Source organism: Chionomys nivalis, chromosome 14 (genome assembly GCF_950005125.1).
Source record: "Chionomys nivalis chromosome 14, mChiNiv1.1, whole genome shotgun sequence".
Classification (NCBI taxonomy): domain Eukaryota; kingdom Metazoa; phylum Chordata; class Mammalia; order Rodentia; family Cricetidae; genus Chionomys; species Chionomys nivalis.
Window position 1 is genome coordinate 59472465 of NC_080099.1, and position 16904 is coordinate 59489368.

General features: G+C 37.4%; 1 protein-coding gene across 1 annotated transcript in view; it reads left to right on the forward strand.

The window, feature by feature from the left end:
• Nucleotides 1-16904, forward strand: part of Ccdc178 (coiled-coil domain containing 178) — a 328223-nt gene that overhangs the window by 291375 nt on the left and 19944 nt on the right. Inside the window, exon 17 of the mRNA XM_057788447.1 lies at nt 1676-1810. Coding sequence (XP_057644430.1) covers nt 1676-1810 — 135 coding nt within the window. The remainder of the gene's footprint in view (nt 1-1675; nt 1811-16904) is intronic.

Genomic DNA, 16904 nt, shown 5'->3' on the forward strand with positions numbered 1-16904 from the left:
CTCCTGTCCTTTCCACAGCTGTGATAGTGTTACTGGGACCATCCATGTACTTGTGCGCATAGCAAATGAAAACTAACATTTCTACATGCAGCAATGAGTGTATCAGCATACAGTTCACCACCTGCCATTAATTATCTGATTTGGCTTGTGTTGCAAAAAAAGCAAATTTTCAAGAAATATGGCACTGAACTTCTTTTCCAAAGAAATGGTAATCTTTAGTTTGCTGACTTTACTTTGGTAGTCTGAATAATCCAAAATTTTCCCCAATTTATTCTGAATTATGTAGTTCATCATCAACTAAGTAAAAACATGTTTAACAGATATTTTTGTGTTAAATTGGCAAATTAACTCATAGTAGTGTCTTTGTTTTTCTGTGAACCAAGCCTACATGTGCATGGGGGAGGGGTGGCAAAGCCTATGGAGATTGTTGAGAATAAAAACTCATAGACAACACTGGGAATTCAAAATCACTTTATCTAAAAAAATTTTAGTGACTATACATAGCAAAGATTTCTAAGATTCGGGCATGGTTTTTTGTATGTTTTACCAAGCATCTCATTCGTGTACCTCTGCTCCGCTCAAAACATATTTTGACAAATTTTACTGTAGGTGTGAAAAGATATTCAAATGAATTTGAAGTTTGTTATAAATTTGTTTCTTTCCATTTTGCAAAGCACACTAAGGGGTTATTCATACTACCAAACCCCAAATGAGTTTTCATGGGCAGGCTATAATATGTGACTATTTAGGCCTTTTGTAAATGGAGTTTCTTGTTAATTTTGTTAAATTTATCCCTTTACAGCATAGACTTATCACAGTAATTCTTACAGAATGCCAGTTGTTGAAAGAAAAGAGTTCCTGGTCTTTGCAAAACTGCTGATTTTCTAATATAAGCTGTTGATTGATGATTTTTTATATTAAAGTCCCCTGTATGATAGAACCCATAAGAAAATTCTGCTTCTTTCTGCAGGTCCTACGTTAAAAGTGCCCACTTCTAAACATTGCATCTTTTGTACTTTAATGTTGACATGTTTCCCTGTCATGTGATCAGAGGGAGGCAGATTAATTGGGAGTCCTTGCTGGAAATCCCCTCCCTACTTTTTCTCCTCTCCTCTGCAGTTGATGGCAAAGTTAATTCTCCTTGGTTTTGTCATGCTCTGACACGCACATTGCCAGCCATAGTAAGCTTTAAGAGTGCGAAAAAGATGCAGCGATGTCCATCAAAGTCTTCAGGCTATGTTTTTTAAACTTTGGTTTGACCTGATGTGCCATTCAAAAAGAGCGTCAAAAGGTTTTGGGTTTTTTTTTTTTTTTTTTCAAACAGAAAGGTTCAATATGTCCCGAGGCTATCGGTTTTGAGTTAAACTGGGTGAAGTAGAAATATTTTACTCATCAGCTTTGCAGTCACAGAGTTTGCTCCAGCTAGAACAAAACTGCTGAGGCATTTAGAGAAAATTAACCCCCCATCCTGGCGGCCAGATGTGACTGGTCTCTGACGAGTGCACATGAGTGGGCTGAAAAGTCAAGAGACTGTGAAATTCCTGTCAGGTCCGTACAGTGCGGAACGGGCCATTGGCTGCTTTCTATATTTCCCCCCATCATTCTTCTTGAACAGTGCCATTAATTTCCTCTCCTCCCCTGACTTGTGTTTTTTTCCCCTCCCTGTCGCCTTTAGCTCTGTCAGCTGCAAGAAAAGCTGGACAATCAATGGCAAGAATACTTCAGACTGGTGATCCTTTTTAACCAGAACCGGCTGGCCAAGTTCCAGGGGGAATCCCAGGACAGCATTCAGAAAATATTAGCGGTGCAGGTAGGTGACTGCAGCGAAAGAGGCGAGATTATTCTGATCTAGATTGGAAAGCAAATGACGGGGTGTGTGATGAAGCATTGAAACCATATCCCATTAGAGTTTTATAAATTTTTAACCTCTTTGATAGACTAGGGCTGCATGAAGGATGAATTCAGCAAGTGAAAACACATACCACATTCCATGCATACTTTGAGGGAATAGAGAGATGGCACTGACTTATCGCAAACCTTAGAGAGAGTTTTTACAGATACATGCTATTAAAACTGTGTTTGCTAGCCTCCAAGCTTTGTGAGCCCCATTCTGCCTTGTGTTGGGGGAGGGGTCATTCCACACAGTGTGTCTTCTTCAATCATTCCCCGCCCTCTTTGAGACAGAATCTCTCACTGAAATGCCATCTGGAGCGCTGTCTGGGAGAGACTGGCTTGTATTCTCCAGGTGCCCCCCCCACCCGCGCCCCCTCCTCAAGAACAATGTTTTAGGCACATGCTATTATTGTGTTTCACCAAGAATTTTTTATGTAAATGCTAGGGACCCAAACTCAGGCTCTCATGCCTGCATACTAAGTGCTTTTCTAACACTGTTTTGATTTCAAAAATGTTCATCATAATTTTCTGGAAATACTTCAGTGCCAAGTGTGTTTTGTTAAAAGGATGGGTCTTGTGTTTGTCCTGTTTACCTGTTATTGTTTTCCTTCTATTTGGTTCACACTTCTAAGTGTATATGGCAGTGACTATATTTGAAAACTATGACAATTGGTCCTAGAATGTGACTGCGCTTCCAGATACATGTGACATTTTGCTGCTTGTGTCTGAATCTGGACAAGCATTTAATAACCCACTGGTTTTTTTACGAGTCTGCAAGGCTTGAGAAACCCCTGCTGGTCATGTGAAGACTCTTGGTAGGGATGTTACTCAAGGTTGTTCCAAGCCAATGCTTTGCCATTTGAGATGTCATAAAGTGTGTTAAACATGGTGTCCCAAAGGAAAACACATGCTATTTTATTTTAAGAAGAAACAAAAGAACACAAGATGACCTGTCCCATTTAACACAGAGCAGCATTGTGGTCCTTAGAACCATGGTTGTCAGGAAGTGCCATGGTCAGTGACAAACACTGGACCCCAAACGCATGTGCTTTATGCTGCTTTGACTACAAGAAAAAAAAATTCAAGGAATTTCCACAATTACTAAGCAATTTCAAATTCCCTTTTTCCTGGTATCTGTTTCTAGCATTTCCTTGTGAGTAACGCATGCTTTCCATACTGGTTTGATTAAGAATGAGTTATAGAAAAACTGACATAAAGTGGAAGAAATTAAAGTGTTGTTAGGTACAGAAAAACTTAATGGAAATTTATGTGCAAATGGCTGTTGCATTGGTTTAGAATTCAGAAGCATTTTTTTTCATTTAAAAAAATCCTTTAACATACAGCATATTAAGAGAGAGGTAGAAACTAAATAAATGAATATCATTTGAAATAAATAAAACATGCAGGTGACTGCTCCTCATGCTTCTCTCCCCAGGTTCTGATGGTTTAGGGGTGTTCCAATGACTTAGTGTTGTAGAGAAATCCCAAATTTCTCCCTAAATATTTATGTTCTTATAAATCCTAAAAATTGCAGATTCTCACTGTGAATTATGATGTGTTTACAAAGACATTACAATGTCATTTGAATATCTGAAAGATGAATGCTTACCCATAACCTTCAAACAATCTTTGTTCCTATATAATACTGGAAAAGCACCCTTCTGTTTTTTGAGGACACTGACTTTGGGTTGTCTGTGTTTGTGGCAATAAGTAATCCGGAAGTTAAGGGATAGCTTGGGACAAGGAAGGAAACTCAGGTGATATCTAGAGGCACAGCAGGGAGCTTGGTTTTGATTTAGTGTGTTTGTGAGGGGCAGTGGCGGCAGTGGCTGCATTTTTTTTTCTCTACAATAGATGCCTTCATTTTAGAATGTTTGAACGCTAACTTTCCTTAAAAATGAAGCTACAACGTCTAAAATCATGCCACAAACATATGCCAAGAAAGCATATGATCGTCCTGTGCACATCAGACTTAAACCGGATAATGTAGTAGGATCCCACTCTCCAGGACCCCCTTCCTACCAGCCTTCCTAACCTCAACACTCTCCATGGCTACTGTTTTAGTCTGTTCCTGTTCCTTCTCCTCTCCTACTTACATCCTTTCTTCTTCTGCAATGTACTTCTTGCTTGCCCCTTAAGGAACACCTGACTACTCAGTCAGTGTAAAAGTCTTCCAAGTCCAACCCTACCGGCTTCTGGCCAGGTCACTAACCTTCATTGACCTTGGTCACCAGCTCTATTCTCTACACAGCACGTTAACACTTCAGTTGCTGACTCTCCATGCTTGCCATTGCACCTTCCTTTCTAGAAGTTTCTAGGATCCCCCAGCGCTTACTGTATCAGCGACAAGAGCAACATTCTTCCTCAGATATTTTAGGAGAACGGTATTAAGTTGTCCACATTTGACAGTGCTGAATAAGCCTGGCTTCACTTATGTCCATCTAGCAAGCCATGATGGACACTTAGTACATTTGCGGAGGAGCCTCTGGCTGTGGGAAAATGCATCTGATTTGACAACACAAACATTGCTTAACGTCCTATACACTAACTTTCCACTTTCAAAGAACTTGATCTCAGGGTTCACTCTGGTTATGTCAGGGAATCAAAACGGTCTCTATTTCTAAATGATTATGAAGATGATGCTGTAAGATACTAGTGAACTACTGAACAAAATTTATCTGCTGAACCTCTTGAAAAACTAACTGATGGTAAATAAATACAACACAATGCATGTGTTAAAGAGAAAAGGTGACCTTTGGTTCCTCCTCAGGCAATGGCAGAAAACCAGGAGGATCAAATAAGCTTTTAAAATATGACCAAGCAGAAGCCAGGAAGATTAATGATAACCAGAATAAAGTACTGGTATATTTCACTTTGTAGCCTTGTATATACATTTAAAACTCTAATTATATTGGTTGACCATGGTTTTGACAGAACTCAAAGTGGACATCTACAAAGCAAGAGCAAGTCTCAACTCTATCGCCATGTTTTTGACAAAGTAGACTCGCTTCTGCATAGTCTTGGTTGCATGTGTGTGGAACAATATTGAGTCGCATCATTTCATTTTTCCTGCAATTTGTTTTTTTTCTTGTTTTTAATTCACATGATCCTGTAGCAGCGTGTAAAACCTATTGCACATGTCATTTAGCAAATAGTCTGAGCACTGATCAATCACTCAAAAGACAGAGCTGCAGCCAACACACGCAAATGTGATCTCGGACTACATAAGCAGGAGTGCATTTTTCTGGAAGGATCAATTCCATCGTATTTTTTTCCTTAGGCATGATACATGAACAGTAGTTTATTCAACATAGAAAACATAGTTGTGGAGCTATATCAACACTGTTGAGAGAATTGGTAATAAGAAGGATGGGGGAAGGAGGAGGGGAGGAAACATGAATTGGAAAGCACAGAGCAAACTGGATTGAAAGGTAAGCATCTAAGGACCGAAATCCAAGGTTACCATATGCTTTGCTGATCTCTCGAAGCCGGCAACAGGACCAAAGGGTGGGAAAGATTAGCGAGCAGCTTTGTGCCCAATAGGAATACATTTTCTGTCAAGCATGCCCTGCTTTACCCAACTAGGTAGACACAGTCAGGTGTAAAAGGCAAGAAGATAGTGCAGACTTTTAGTGGGAATGGAGGTTTTGAAACTCAGTTCAGGGCACCTGCTCCTCCTACAATGTCTCTTTGACTTTTGCACACACATGTTTTGGTATATCAACACCTCTTCACCCACCAGTATGCCAGCTTTTTCAAAATGAAATCATGTCTTCCTTGTTCATCTTTTTCAACATAAACTAATTATGACTCTCAAAACACCATAAGCAGAATAATTCTGAGTTTGTAAATTGATCAGTATTGAATGCAATAAGCTTTAAGCCTTCCTTCCAGTTCTGAGTGCCTATGATCTTACATTCATAAATATAAATATGGAATATATATACATATATCCCATATATAAAAATATATAGAAAATTGGGTTATATATGAAATATATATATATCCCAATACAGGATACATATATATATATATACATATATATATATTTATATATATCCCAATACACACAGGGAGAAAAAGAGGGGGGAACCAAATCACTTAGCTACATGATATAACAGAATATCTCTGTGGAATCTTTTTGAAATAATAGAAATTGTGAAAACACATGCATCACAGATTTAAAATATGAATAGATGTATTACACTTGAGTGTTGACAAATTGAGAAAATCTTATTTGACAATTTTAGGTAGTAATATAAATGATATTCTAATATAGCTACAATAATTTAAGAATATTTTCTGAGTCTAGAAATAGTTATCACTGCTAAGCTATCTGAGAGAAAGCAGTACCATAAAATTTGAATAATTCAAAGGGTAAGAAGGAAGGACAAGTATAGGAAATGGATAATATAGATAAACATTTAATGATTGGATGACTATAAACAGTTTCACAAGGCATTTTAAAGTTACAGATTTGCAGCTTAGTCATGACAGCAAAGACTGTGTTATTTAGAAGTTATATATTTAAAGCAAATGGAATCCAAACAAAAAACATTTAAAGCTCACAAGACCCCACTCTTTTTTTTTTAATTCTTTTTTAATTAAAATTTCCACCTGCTCCCCGTTTCCCATTTCCCTCCCCTCCTCCCAAATATTGCCCCCTCCCCCCACTTCCCTCCCCCTATCCCCACTCCTCTTCTCCTCCCCCCACACCATTCCCCCTCCCTCTGGATACTGAAGAGCAGTCCAAATTCTCTGCCCTGCGGGAAGACGAAGGTCTTCTATCTACTTCCAGGAAGGTGAGCGTCTAAACAGGCTAAGCTCCCACAAAGCCGGTTCATGTATTAGGATCGAAACCTAGTGCCATTGTCCTTGGCTTCTCATCTGCCTTCATTGTCCGCCATGCTCAGAGAGTCCGGAATCAACCCATGCTTATTCAGTCCCAGACCAGCTGGCCTTGGTGGGCTCCCAATAAATCAGTTCCCCTGTCACAGTGGGTGGGTGCATCCCTCGTGGTCCTGATTTTTTGCTCATGTTCTCCCTCCTTCTGCTCCTCATTTGGAGGCACACTCATTCATTGCTGGTGGGAATGCAAACTTGTGCAACCACTTTGGAAATCAGTGTGGCGATTTATCAGGAAATTTGGGATCAACCTACCCCAAGATCCAGTAATACCACTATTGGGAATATACCCAAGAGATGCCCCATCAAATGACAAAAGTATCTGTTCAACTATGTTCATAGCAGCATTGTTTGTAATAGCCAAAACCTGGAAACAACCTAGATGCCCTTCAATGGAGGAATGGATGAAGAAAGTGTGGACTATATACATATTAGAGTACTACTCAGCAGTAAAAAACAATGACTTCTCGAATTTTGCGTGCAAATGGATGGAAATAGAAAACACTATCCTGAGTGAGGTATCCCAGACCCAAAAAGAGGAACATGGGATGTACTCACTCATAATCGGTTTCTAGCCATAAATAAAAGACATTAAGCATATAATTTGTGATCCTATAGAAGTTAAATAAGAAAGTGAACCCAAAGAAAATCATATAGTCATCCGCATGGAGAGGGGGAAGAAGACAAGATTGCAGGGCAAAAACTGGGAACTTGCGGGTGAGGTGGCATGGGGCAAAGGGGAAATGGGATGAGAAGGGGAGGATGGGAGGAGCTCGGGGGATTGGGATGGTTGGGATATAGGAAGGATTGATACGGGAGCAGCGAAGTATATACCCTATCTAAGGGAGCCATTTGGTACCTTGGGCAACTAAGGAGAGGGAACCTGAAATGACCCTATCCTATACTGATGAATATCTTGCATATCACCTTAGAACCTTCATCTGGCGATGGATCGAGGTAGAGACAGAGTCTCAATTTGGAGCAACGGTCTGAGCTCTTAAGGTCCAAACAAGACCCCACTCTTAATGAGCAGCTGCAGGCAGTCGATGAGAGAGAGAGAGAAAGAGAGAGAGAGAGAGAGAGAGAGAGAGAGAGAGAGAGAGAGAGAGAGAGAGAGAGAGAGAGGTTAGTCCTCTCTACACTCAGCAACACTAATGGGCACTGTAGCTTTCATAAATATATATGTGCACCAATAATCATGGAAGAAGAGGTTATGAATTCTAGAAGAAATAAAAGGGACTTAGGAGGAGTTGAAGGAGAGGAAAAGGAAGGTGGAAATGATGTAAATATAATTAATAGTAGTATTCATATATGAAATTCTCAAAAGAAGTATAAAATTTTTGTTGTAATCTAAGAAGTAAAGACTGAGACAAAAGTATTATGTTCAAATTTGTGTTTCTTATGGATAAAAAGATCTATTAAAACATATCAATAACAAACTTCAGGATATGTAAAATAATATGTGGTTGTAATCCAAATAAAAATAAATGAATCCACAATCAAAATAGGGGCTATTTATGAATTCTATAATTTTTATTTAGTATATTTTGAGAATTTTATGCATGAGTACAACATTTCTCTTATTTCTGTCTTCACCTCAAACTCCTCCTATCACCCAATCTTTACATTCATGACATCTTCTTTAGTAATTATGGTTACAAAAATAGTTCCACGTTTTTGGTTGTGAGCCTAAACTTGAACTGCTGAACCTTCTTTGCAGTTCAAGGGGAACAAGAGTCACAAAATCAACTAACCAGGGCTCATAGGGGCACACAAAGACTGAAGCAAAATTCAGCAAGTCTGCCTGAGTCTGAGATAGGTTTTTGCATACATGAAGAATATATATATATATATATTCTTCTGTCATACATTACATTGTATCCATATATATAACGTATTGTAATATATATGTCTTTTAAAAGGATTACCGGTTAACCTTAGAGAACAGAACAGAAAGCGACACAAGGAAAGCTCTCAGTGACAACGTCACTGTCACTATCAATAAAAAATACTAACATTCTTTCTTCAAAAAAAAATATGATATGTATTGAAATGAAAGGATTCAACTTTAGAAAATATATTCATGTAATTTAATACAAACAATAGTCAAAAGGAGGAACTTCTTATTCAATGTACATTAAGCAGTAATTATTAAGAACGACTATGTTTATCTAATACTAAAGCAACAAAATAACATATAGCAAAATTCACCTAGGTTCATATGTTTTATAAAATAATAAATGAGATAGAAACACTGTATTAAAAAGGCAAAAACTACCATTATCATCATTATGATGTTTTTCTTACTAAGAGAAAGAATAAGCATTGCTATATTTTAAGATTTATATATCTTTATTTTATGTGTGTGAGTGTTTTGCCTCACGTATGTAAGTGAGTATATGAATCTAGTACATGCAGAGGTCAGGAATGGGTATCAGATTCATTACAAGTGAGGTTTCAGATGATGGTGAGCTATCATGTTGATGCTGGAAACTGAACCTAGGTATTCTGCAACAGCAGCCAGTGTTCTTAACTGCTGAACCATCTATCCACCGGGAAGCATTAGAACTAATAAGACAGTTATTTAGCATGTCAACCTGAAATACAAAGCTCCTAAGAGTAAGCAAAGGAAATGACAGCTCAAAAGTCCATAAGTTTAATGAAATCCTACTCAAATTCTAACAAAATTTTTCAGTGAGGCTTGAGGTGATTATAAATAAGTCCTCAAGATTAGCTTTGACACTTTGTAAGAAAAACAAAATGTGTTGAGTTGACATTGAACATTTATACCACTCTGTAGCAAAACAAATCAAAGGATATATTTATTAAATTAGAGGAACCCATCGATGCAAATGGCCTGTAAAACATAATGCAATAATTGGTGAACTTCTTTCATTGAACAGTAAAACCAGAAATAGAATTATACATCTCTGCCTTTATATAGAGAGAGGTCATGGTCAATATATATAAATGTATCCTATGTGTCTCAATAAAACTTTATTTACAAATGGGAATGATTCTAAGAACTCAGGGAAAACCTCACATGTGTTTGGACATTTAAATATAGATTATTCACTTGCTAGCTGAGGTATAAAGTAAATTCCTGAAACATACAAAACAATGTATTTTATAAGATAAAGAATACTGGTCTATCTCCAAACTGCATAAAAGATAAAATAATGTATCATGCTTATTTGAAATTGTTAATTTTGTGTATATACATCTAAAATTACATATGGTTCTTAGCTGCCATGTGAGTGTACTGGAAACTGGACCTGTAGTAATTAGAGTCATAGAGTAATTAGCATTCAAAATATCTACTAAAATATATATAAGGGAGCTAGAGAGTTGGCTCAGCAATAAAAAGGATTTCTTTAAACCAGCACAAAATATATATCCCAGTAGGAAAATGAGCACATTTCAGAAGATATTGCTAAATGGCATATGTGAAGCAAATGCTCAATAGAAAAGCACCAGATTACACAACTTTAATCCTAGTACTCAGAAGACAAAGGAAAGCAGATCTGGCCAACCTGGTCTACGGAGCAAGTTCCAGAACAGCCAAGCCTAGACAGTGAAAGGAACCACTGAAAACAGAAAGCTGGTAAAGATGTCATTGAACAAGGGGGTCATATTTCAGTCCCAACAAAGAGCTGAACTTGACTGCTTCAGCCATGTGGTTCTGGACAAGAATAGAAGAAAGGGGATATGGAATCTCCCTCTGTGACTAAGGAAAGCTGTCGAGGCCGGGCGTTACACCAGGGGTGTCCCTGTTTGCAGGTCTAGAGAGGCCATTGCGAAAAATTATGAAGATGAGACCTGGATTGCTTTGGAGACTCCAAGACGTTGGAGATGCCTGAGCTATGGGACCTGCCCACAAAAGCTGCTTACAGGGACTGGAACCAGCCCAAGAGAAAGAAGTGTGTTCCAGTCAATAAAGCTGAAAGGAGTTCGAGATCTGAAGAGCATTTTGAGATTAGACGTGGAAATGCAGACTTTGGAATTTGCCCAGCTGGGTTTCAGTCTTGCTTTGGTCCAGTATTTCCTCATTATTCTCCCTTTCCTCCGTCTTAGGATAAGAATGTATATCCTGTGCCATTATATGCTGAAAGTATGTGATTGGCTTTTTTATTTTGATTTTACAGGGAATTACAGTTAAGAGACTGCATGAATCTCAGAGGAGATTTTGAACTTTAGACTTTTAAATAAGTTTGAAAGTGTTATAGATTATGGAGACTTCTGAAGTTGGACTGAATGTATTTTTGCATTATGACTACAAACCTTTGGGGGGCGGGGAGTAGGATGTGTTGGTTTGAAAGAAAATGGCCCCCTAAAGGAGTGGCAATATTAAGAAGTGTGGCCTTGTTGGAGTAAGTGTGACCTCATTGGAGGAAGTGTGTCACTATAGGGGTGGGCTTTCGGGTTTCCTTTGCTCAAGCTGTGCTCAGTGTGTCACACAGTATACCCCCTGTCACCTGCAGATCAAGATGAAGAACTCTCATTTCCTTCTCCAGCACCATGTCTGCATGCTGCCAGGACCCTCAGTGATGATAATGAACTAAACTTCTAAATCTATAAGCCACCCCAAATAAATGTTCTCCTTTATTAAAGAAATGGCTAAAAATAAAAAAATACCTTTTTTTCAATCTTAAAACCTTCAATTTTTGAAGAGATATTGACAAGTGGTGATAAAAGTTCAGAGAAGTAAACTTTCATATTTTATCAAGAATTTCATTTTTTTCCATTACCAAAATGCAAACTGTGCATCCTTCTATTTAAATTTTTACTAGAGAAATGTCTTCAGTTTTCCACAAAAAAGTACATTCTGAGTTTGTTCTTAACAGTACTGTTACTGATGATTAAAAACAATATAAACATAATGTAAACATCCATCAACATGAGAGGAGATAAATTAGAGAATGTTTGACAAAATATGTCTGGCTGTGATGGTTAATCTCCTTTGTAAACTTGACAGAATTAGGATTCCTGTAGGGACACAACCATGACAGAATGTCTAGACTATGGTAATCAAGGTGAAAGCACCCACCCTAATAATTGGCTGTGCCATCACCTAGGCTAGAGGCCTGAGCCGGATAAAGGCTGGAAGTGAAAGGAGCACCACTACCCATTACTCTGCTTCCAGGCAGCACACGCAGGTGATCAGCTGCCTCACGGTCCTGTCATCATGCCGGTATCCCTTAAACTGCAAGGTTTTCCCATTAGAGTTTATATAAGTAAGTATTTCAAATATAAGTACTATTTTAAAGCTCCTTTTCTGTGTAGAACTGAGAGTTTGGACAATTTCTCTGAATAACCCAGTTTGAGTTTTGCATAGGTAAGCAGTGAGGCTGTGGATTGATTGTTAGATTAGTACCATCAGGATCCGGCCAGTGAGATGACTCTGTTGGTGAAGTGCTTGTCATACAATCGTGGCAGACCAGAGTGCCCAGACTCCATTGGGGGGAAGGGTCAGTGGGAGGAGCCAGGCCAAACTTGTAGTCCCCAGAGTTGGAGAGACAGACATTAGTAACTTTCAGGCCAGTGAGATATTCTGTGTTTAAAAAAGAAGAAAAAAGTATCCAAAGTGATCTTCTGGCCTTAGCACACACACACATATACCTGCACACATAAGCAAAAACACACTAAGTGTGTCTCTCACGGTCAACATAATTCATGAAATGAAGTATATGATAAGCCCTGTACTAGTAAGCAACATGCTACCATAACTCCAACCCTTCTCTTTTATGTCTTATATGGATACTATTATAAAGCAATTCTGAATATGCAACTAATTCTTGTCAAAGACTTTCCAACTATACATGAACCTACTTGTACCTTACAATATTTTCTCATCCACAAGCTTACAAAGCAAGAGTTGGTGATAGAACGCTTGCTTGGCATATATGAGGCCCTGGGTCCCACCCTCAGTGCTGTGCATTAATTAACTAATTAATTAATTAATAAAATCTTGCAACTCCACATTTCACAAAACACTTCAAGCTCCTGGGAATTCAGGAAATTCCATCTAGGTACACAACACTGCTGGTCATATAACATAATGAAAGAAACGCTTGGCTGAGTTCAATTCCTTTGACTCCTTCTGCAGCTTTTAAAGTATGCACAAGCATATAAACAGAGAGAATTAAACAAATGCTCTTAGTTAAAACAGTAAAATGATTGAGTCACACGTTAGCCAAATACCTTCCTTTGGCTGTAAAATCAGCATTCCATTCTCATCACAAACTGATTATTGCCAACAAACAAATGCCTATTGCTGAAAAATCATTTCAGATTCAGAAAATGGTGTCTGAAAGGGATTTTTGCTCATTTCTTTATACTCCTACCTTTAGGACTTACTATCTCATTATCATTCCCTGGCAAAATTATGCCTCTAGAATGTTATTTTGATTGATGTTGGGGGAGTGAATTACCATGACATACCGAAGCACTGAATTTACTCCCTTCTTACTGAATGCAAGGAGAATACACACAATACTTATTGTCCTGGATCTTTAGCCATTCGAAGCTAAGTTGAGGAATATCAGGTCCTTCCAATGTGCCTCTTAGGGACTGTCTTGTGAAAGGCATTTTAGTATACACTAAGGGGTCCCTAAATACGAGGGACAACCTCCATCCACAAAGAGATGTGATCTCCTAAAGAAGGCTGGAACATCCCATTGTTTAACTAAAACTAAAAGCAAAAAGATTTCAGTTTAAGAAGGCAAGAGAGCTTTTCTCAATAAAATAATTCCTAAACTATATCTTAAATGTTGAAGGAACCAGCTCCGTAAGATATTATGGAATAATTAGTTACAAGGTTAAGAGTAATCAAGTGTGGGCAATAACTGTTATGGTTGGCTAGAAACCAGGAAAACTACTTAGGTCTGAATTCAGAAGAATATCTTTGTCAAAGGTGAAATTTAGACAAAGTTTCTAGAAGTAGTTGAATATAAAAGGAAGAAAAACATAGTATGTAGGGGAGTAAGTAAGTTTAAACACCAGGGACTTAAGGTGCTAGGGTTATACAGTTAAAATTTACTTGTTATTTTGTTTTTAAGGAAGTCCTCATGTAGTCCTTATAATGTGTCTTATTCTCAGTGTTTTGTGCTCTTTAATTAATATCATTGTCAAAGAACTGTATGACATATTGTCATGGTAAACATATATTATTGGAAAGAAAACCAAATCACAAACAGGTAGAGCATGCTGTCCAGTATCAATATGTAATAGGCGAAGAAGGTGTTGAATCCAGGTGTCCTGGCCACTGGAGACCAGCTTGTAGCTACACAGTACTGGAAATTTTCTCTGTGTTGTTGAGATTTCATTGTGTCAGAGGAAGACAATGATAAACAAGAGATTAAGTCATCAACAAGGTCATAGCATTGGCTATTTGAGTTTGACATTCCAGGAGAATGCCATATTTACTCAGTATTCAGTAATCATTCATGACCTTCCATCTCTCAAATCATAATACCATTTGCTTCTCTGGCATTCTCATAGTAGTAACACAGTTCATCATCTACTAAGGGGGCACAATTAAATCTTTAAAATGTATAAAAATTGATGTGGTCATTGAGTTAAAATATTAATTGTAGATCACATTAATTCAAAATCTCCGCATCCAAAAGATATATACATAAAACTCACACTCATTTATATTATAATCAACTCCTGGAAACCAAGATAAAAGAAACAATCATAGAAGCAATTCCACAGTTTACAAAATTAAAAACTAATTTTAACACTGTGTCAGAAGCAATGATGGCCAGACGACACTAGACTACCTCGAAGGGGCTAGCTGAACAAACAGGAGGCAAGAGCAGCCATCTCTAACAGAAAGCATCCTTCAAAACTGGTCCAGGAAGGAAAAAATGGTTACATTGTCAACTTTCTGTACTCAAAAGCTCTGATAAATAGTTCATCAAATGATCTGCCTGTAACATTTTTCTTTATATAACTTTAAGTTTTTATGCAAAGGTTTCAGTGAATTATTCTTGACAACAGTTATGAATTTTTTGCTGTTTTTATTGAGTTATACATGTTGGTATGTATCTTTCTCCAAATCATATACACATTTCCTGCAATTGTTGTCTAAAGAAGAGCAAACCTCAATAAATGACTTTTGAAAACAGTCAGAAATCTGGGAAGAAAACTAAAATCTAAACCTGAAAAAAGTAGAGAGGTCAAATATAACATAAAAAAGAGCAAACACTTTTAAATTTTAATTTATTTAAATACTAAAGCTTCCAGCATGGTTTAGGATTTGTAGCTTCTATGAATGCAGCATAAATGACAGCTGTAGCATGAAGCATGGAAGGAGAGGTAGAGGTGTTCTGGTCTGCTTCTTAAATTTGATATGAAATAGTATGATGTTACCTTGACAGAGTCTCAGTGACACATACTGAGTCTTATTGTAATCCCCATATCCAATATAGAAAGATAAAGCACAAGTACCAATAGAAAAACTAGCACAGAATACTGAAAAGTATTTGATTAACCTACAAGAAGGAAGAAAAAACACAGAAATAAATTGACTCAAAATATTAGTCAAATTTGGTGAAAATAAAAAAAAGTGACCCTAAACCCAAAACTACTAAATTTATATGAAATATAGATAGAATAAGAACTCCAATTGAAAAATAGATGTAGTCACAATAGAAAAAATGTCATTAAGTTTTGTAATGTCTATAATGACATATGTGAAAATTCTTGGAAATGAAAGAATAGAAAAAATCATGCTATCAACACAAAGCATAATACAAGCAGATGAAAATAAACCCCTCACAACTGTAAATAATGTCAGGAATAAAGAGGGTCTCCCCCTAAATAGAAGGAATTAGTTAAATAGCAACTACCCATAACAACCCTGAATATGTATGCATCTAATAAAAAGGTTTAAAATATATAGTTCATATGCTAAGAAAGCTTAAAGTAGAAATAAAAGGATCTCATTTATGGTGTGATATCACGATGTTTGCCTCTCTGTAATAAACAGAACATGAAGAACATTTAAAACCTCAAACCATGGAAGATTTGAAGGACTCCATCAGGTAACTGGATTGACCTAACAGTTGTGGAGGATACCCCACCCAAAGACAGCTAGAAATGTGTCTGCTGTGGTACACATGGAACATTTCAAAGTGCAGTGTGCCAGGTCATAACACCACTCTCTAAACGTGTTAGATAACCAGGATAGTAATGGGTATTCTTTGTCACAATGTAAAGATTAAAAATAAATAGGAGATATTTGAAGAGAAATCCCCTAAATAATGCAAGTCACTTCTGAAAATTAATTATGAGAGAAATCATATGATATCAGATGATATTTTTAACAGAATTAAGACAGCCCAAGTAAGATGAACCTCATATGGTAAAACTGGAATTTCATATTGGGTAAAGTCATTGGTTTGCTGAGTGTGGATATGACGGTTTCTGTGTGCAGAGCATTGGATAGAGAAAAGTGCAAAATGAGGTTAGGGGAATGATCAAGGCCATGTCACCAGTGGGTGCCCCTTAAGGAATATCTCTATTGCTTAATCATTACCTAATTTAGCAATCGGCATTGAGAACCCAAGAGAGGTCCTGGAAATATCCTGGGTACATAAGTAAATTAAGCTCTTGATTGCTAGTGTAACCCAGCCTAATTTATCCTTTATATGCTGACTCTGATGTCAAATTCTCCCATCAATTTTCTGGTATTCCTCTTCAGCCCCTGAAACAACACATTCTTGTTTCCATCTCAAAGTGCCTCCATTCTCCTTCAACTCCATGGTGCAGTTCTTAGATTCTTGTTAACTACCTTTGCCATTGAACTTAGGACTCTAACATCTCTCCAGACAGTAGAATTGTTTTATCTGGCAACATCTAGAGTGCCTGTGGGTAACAATGATAGATCTGCATCTCCCATTTGAAGATAGATGACGCAATAGTGTAATTCCGATGTTGATATCTAAGAAGAAAATACATTGTTTCTACAGACACACCAATATAATACATCAGAGAGGTAATAAAAAAAAGCTCTAATCAAAGTCACATTTTACTAATTAATTTCTCTGTCCCTTTTATCCTGTTAAATAACTAAGCGCAACATGTTCTTATCTTAAAAT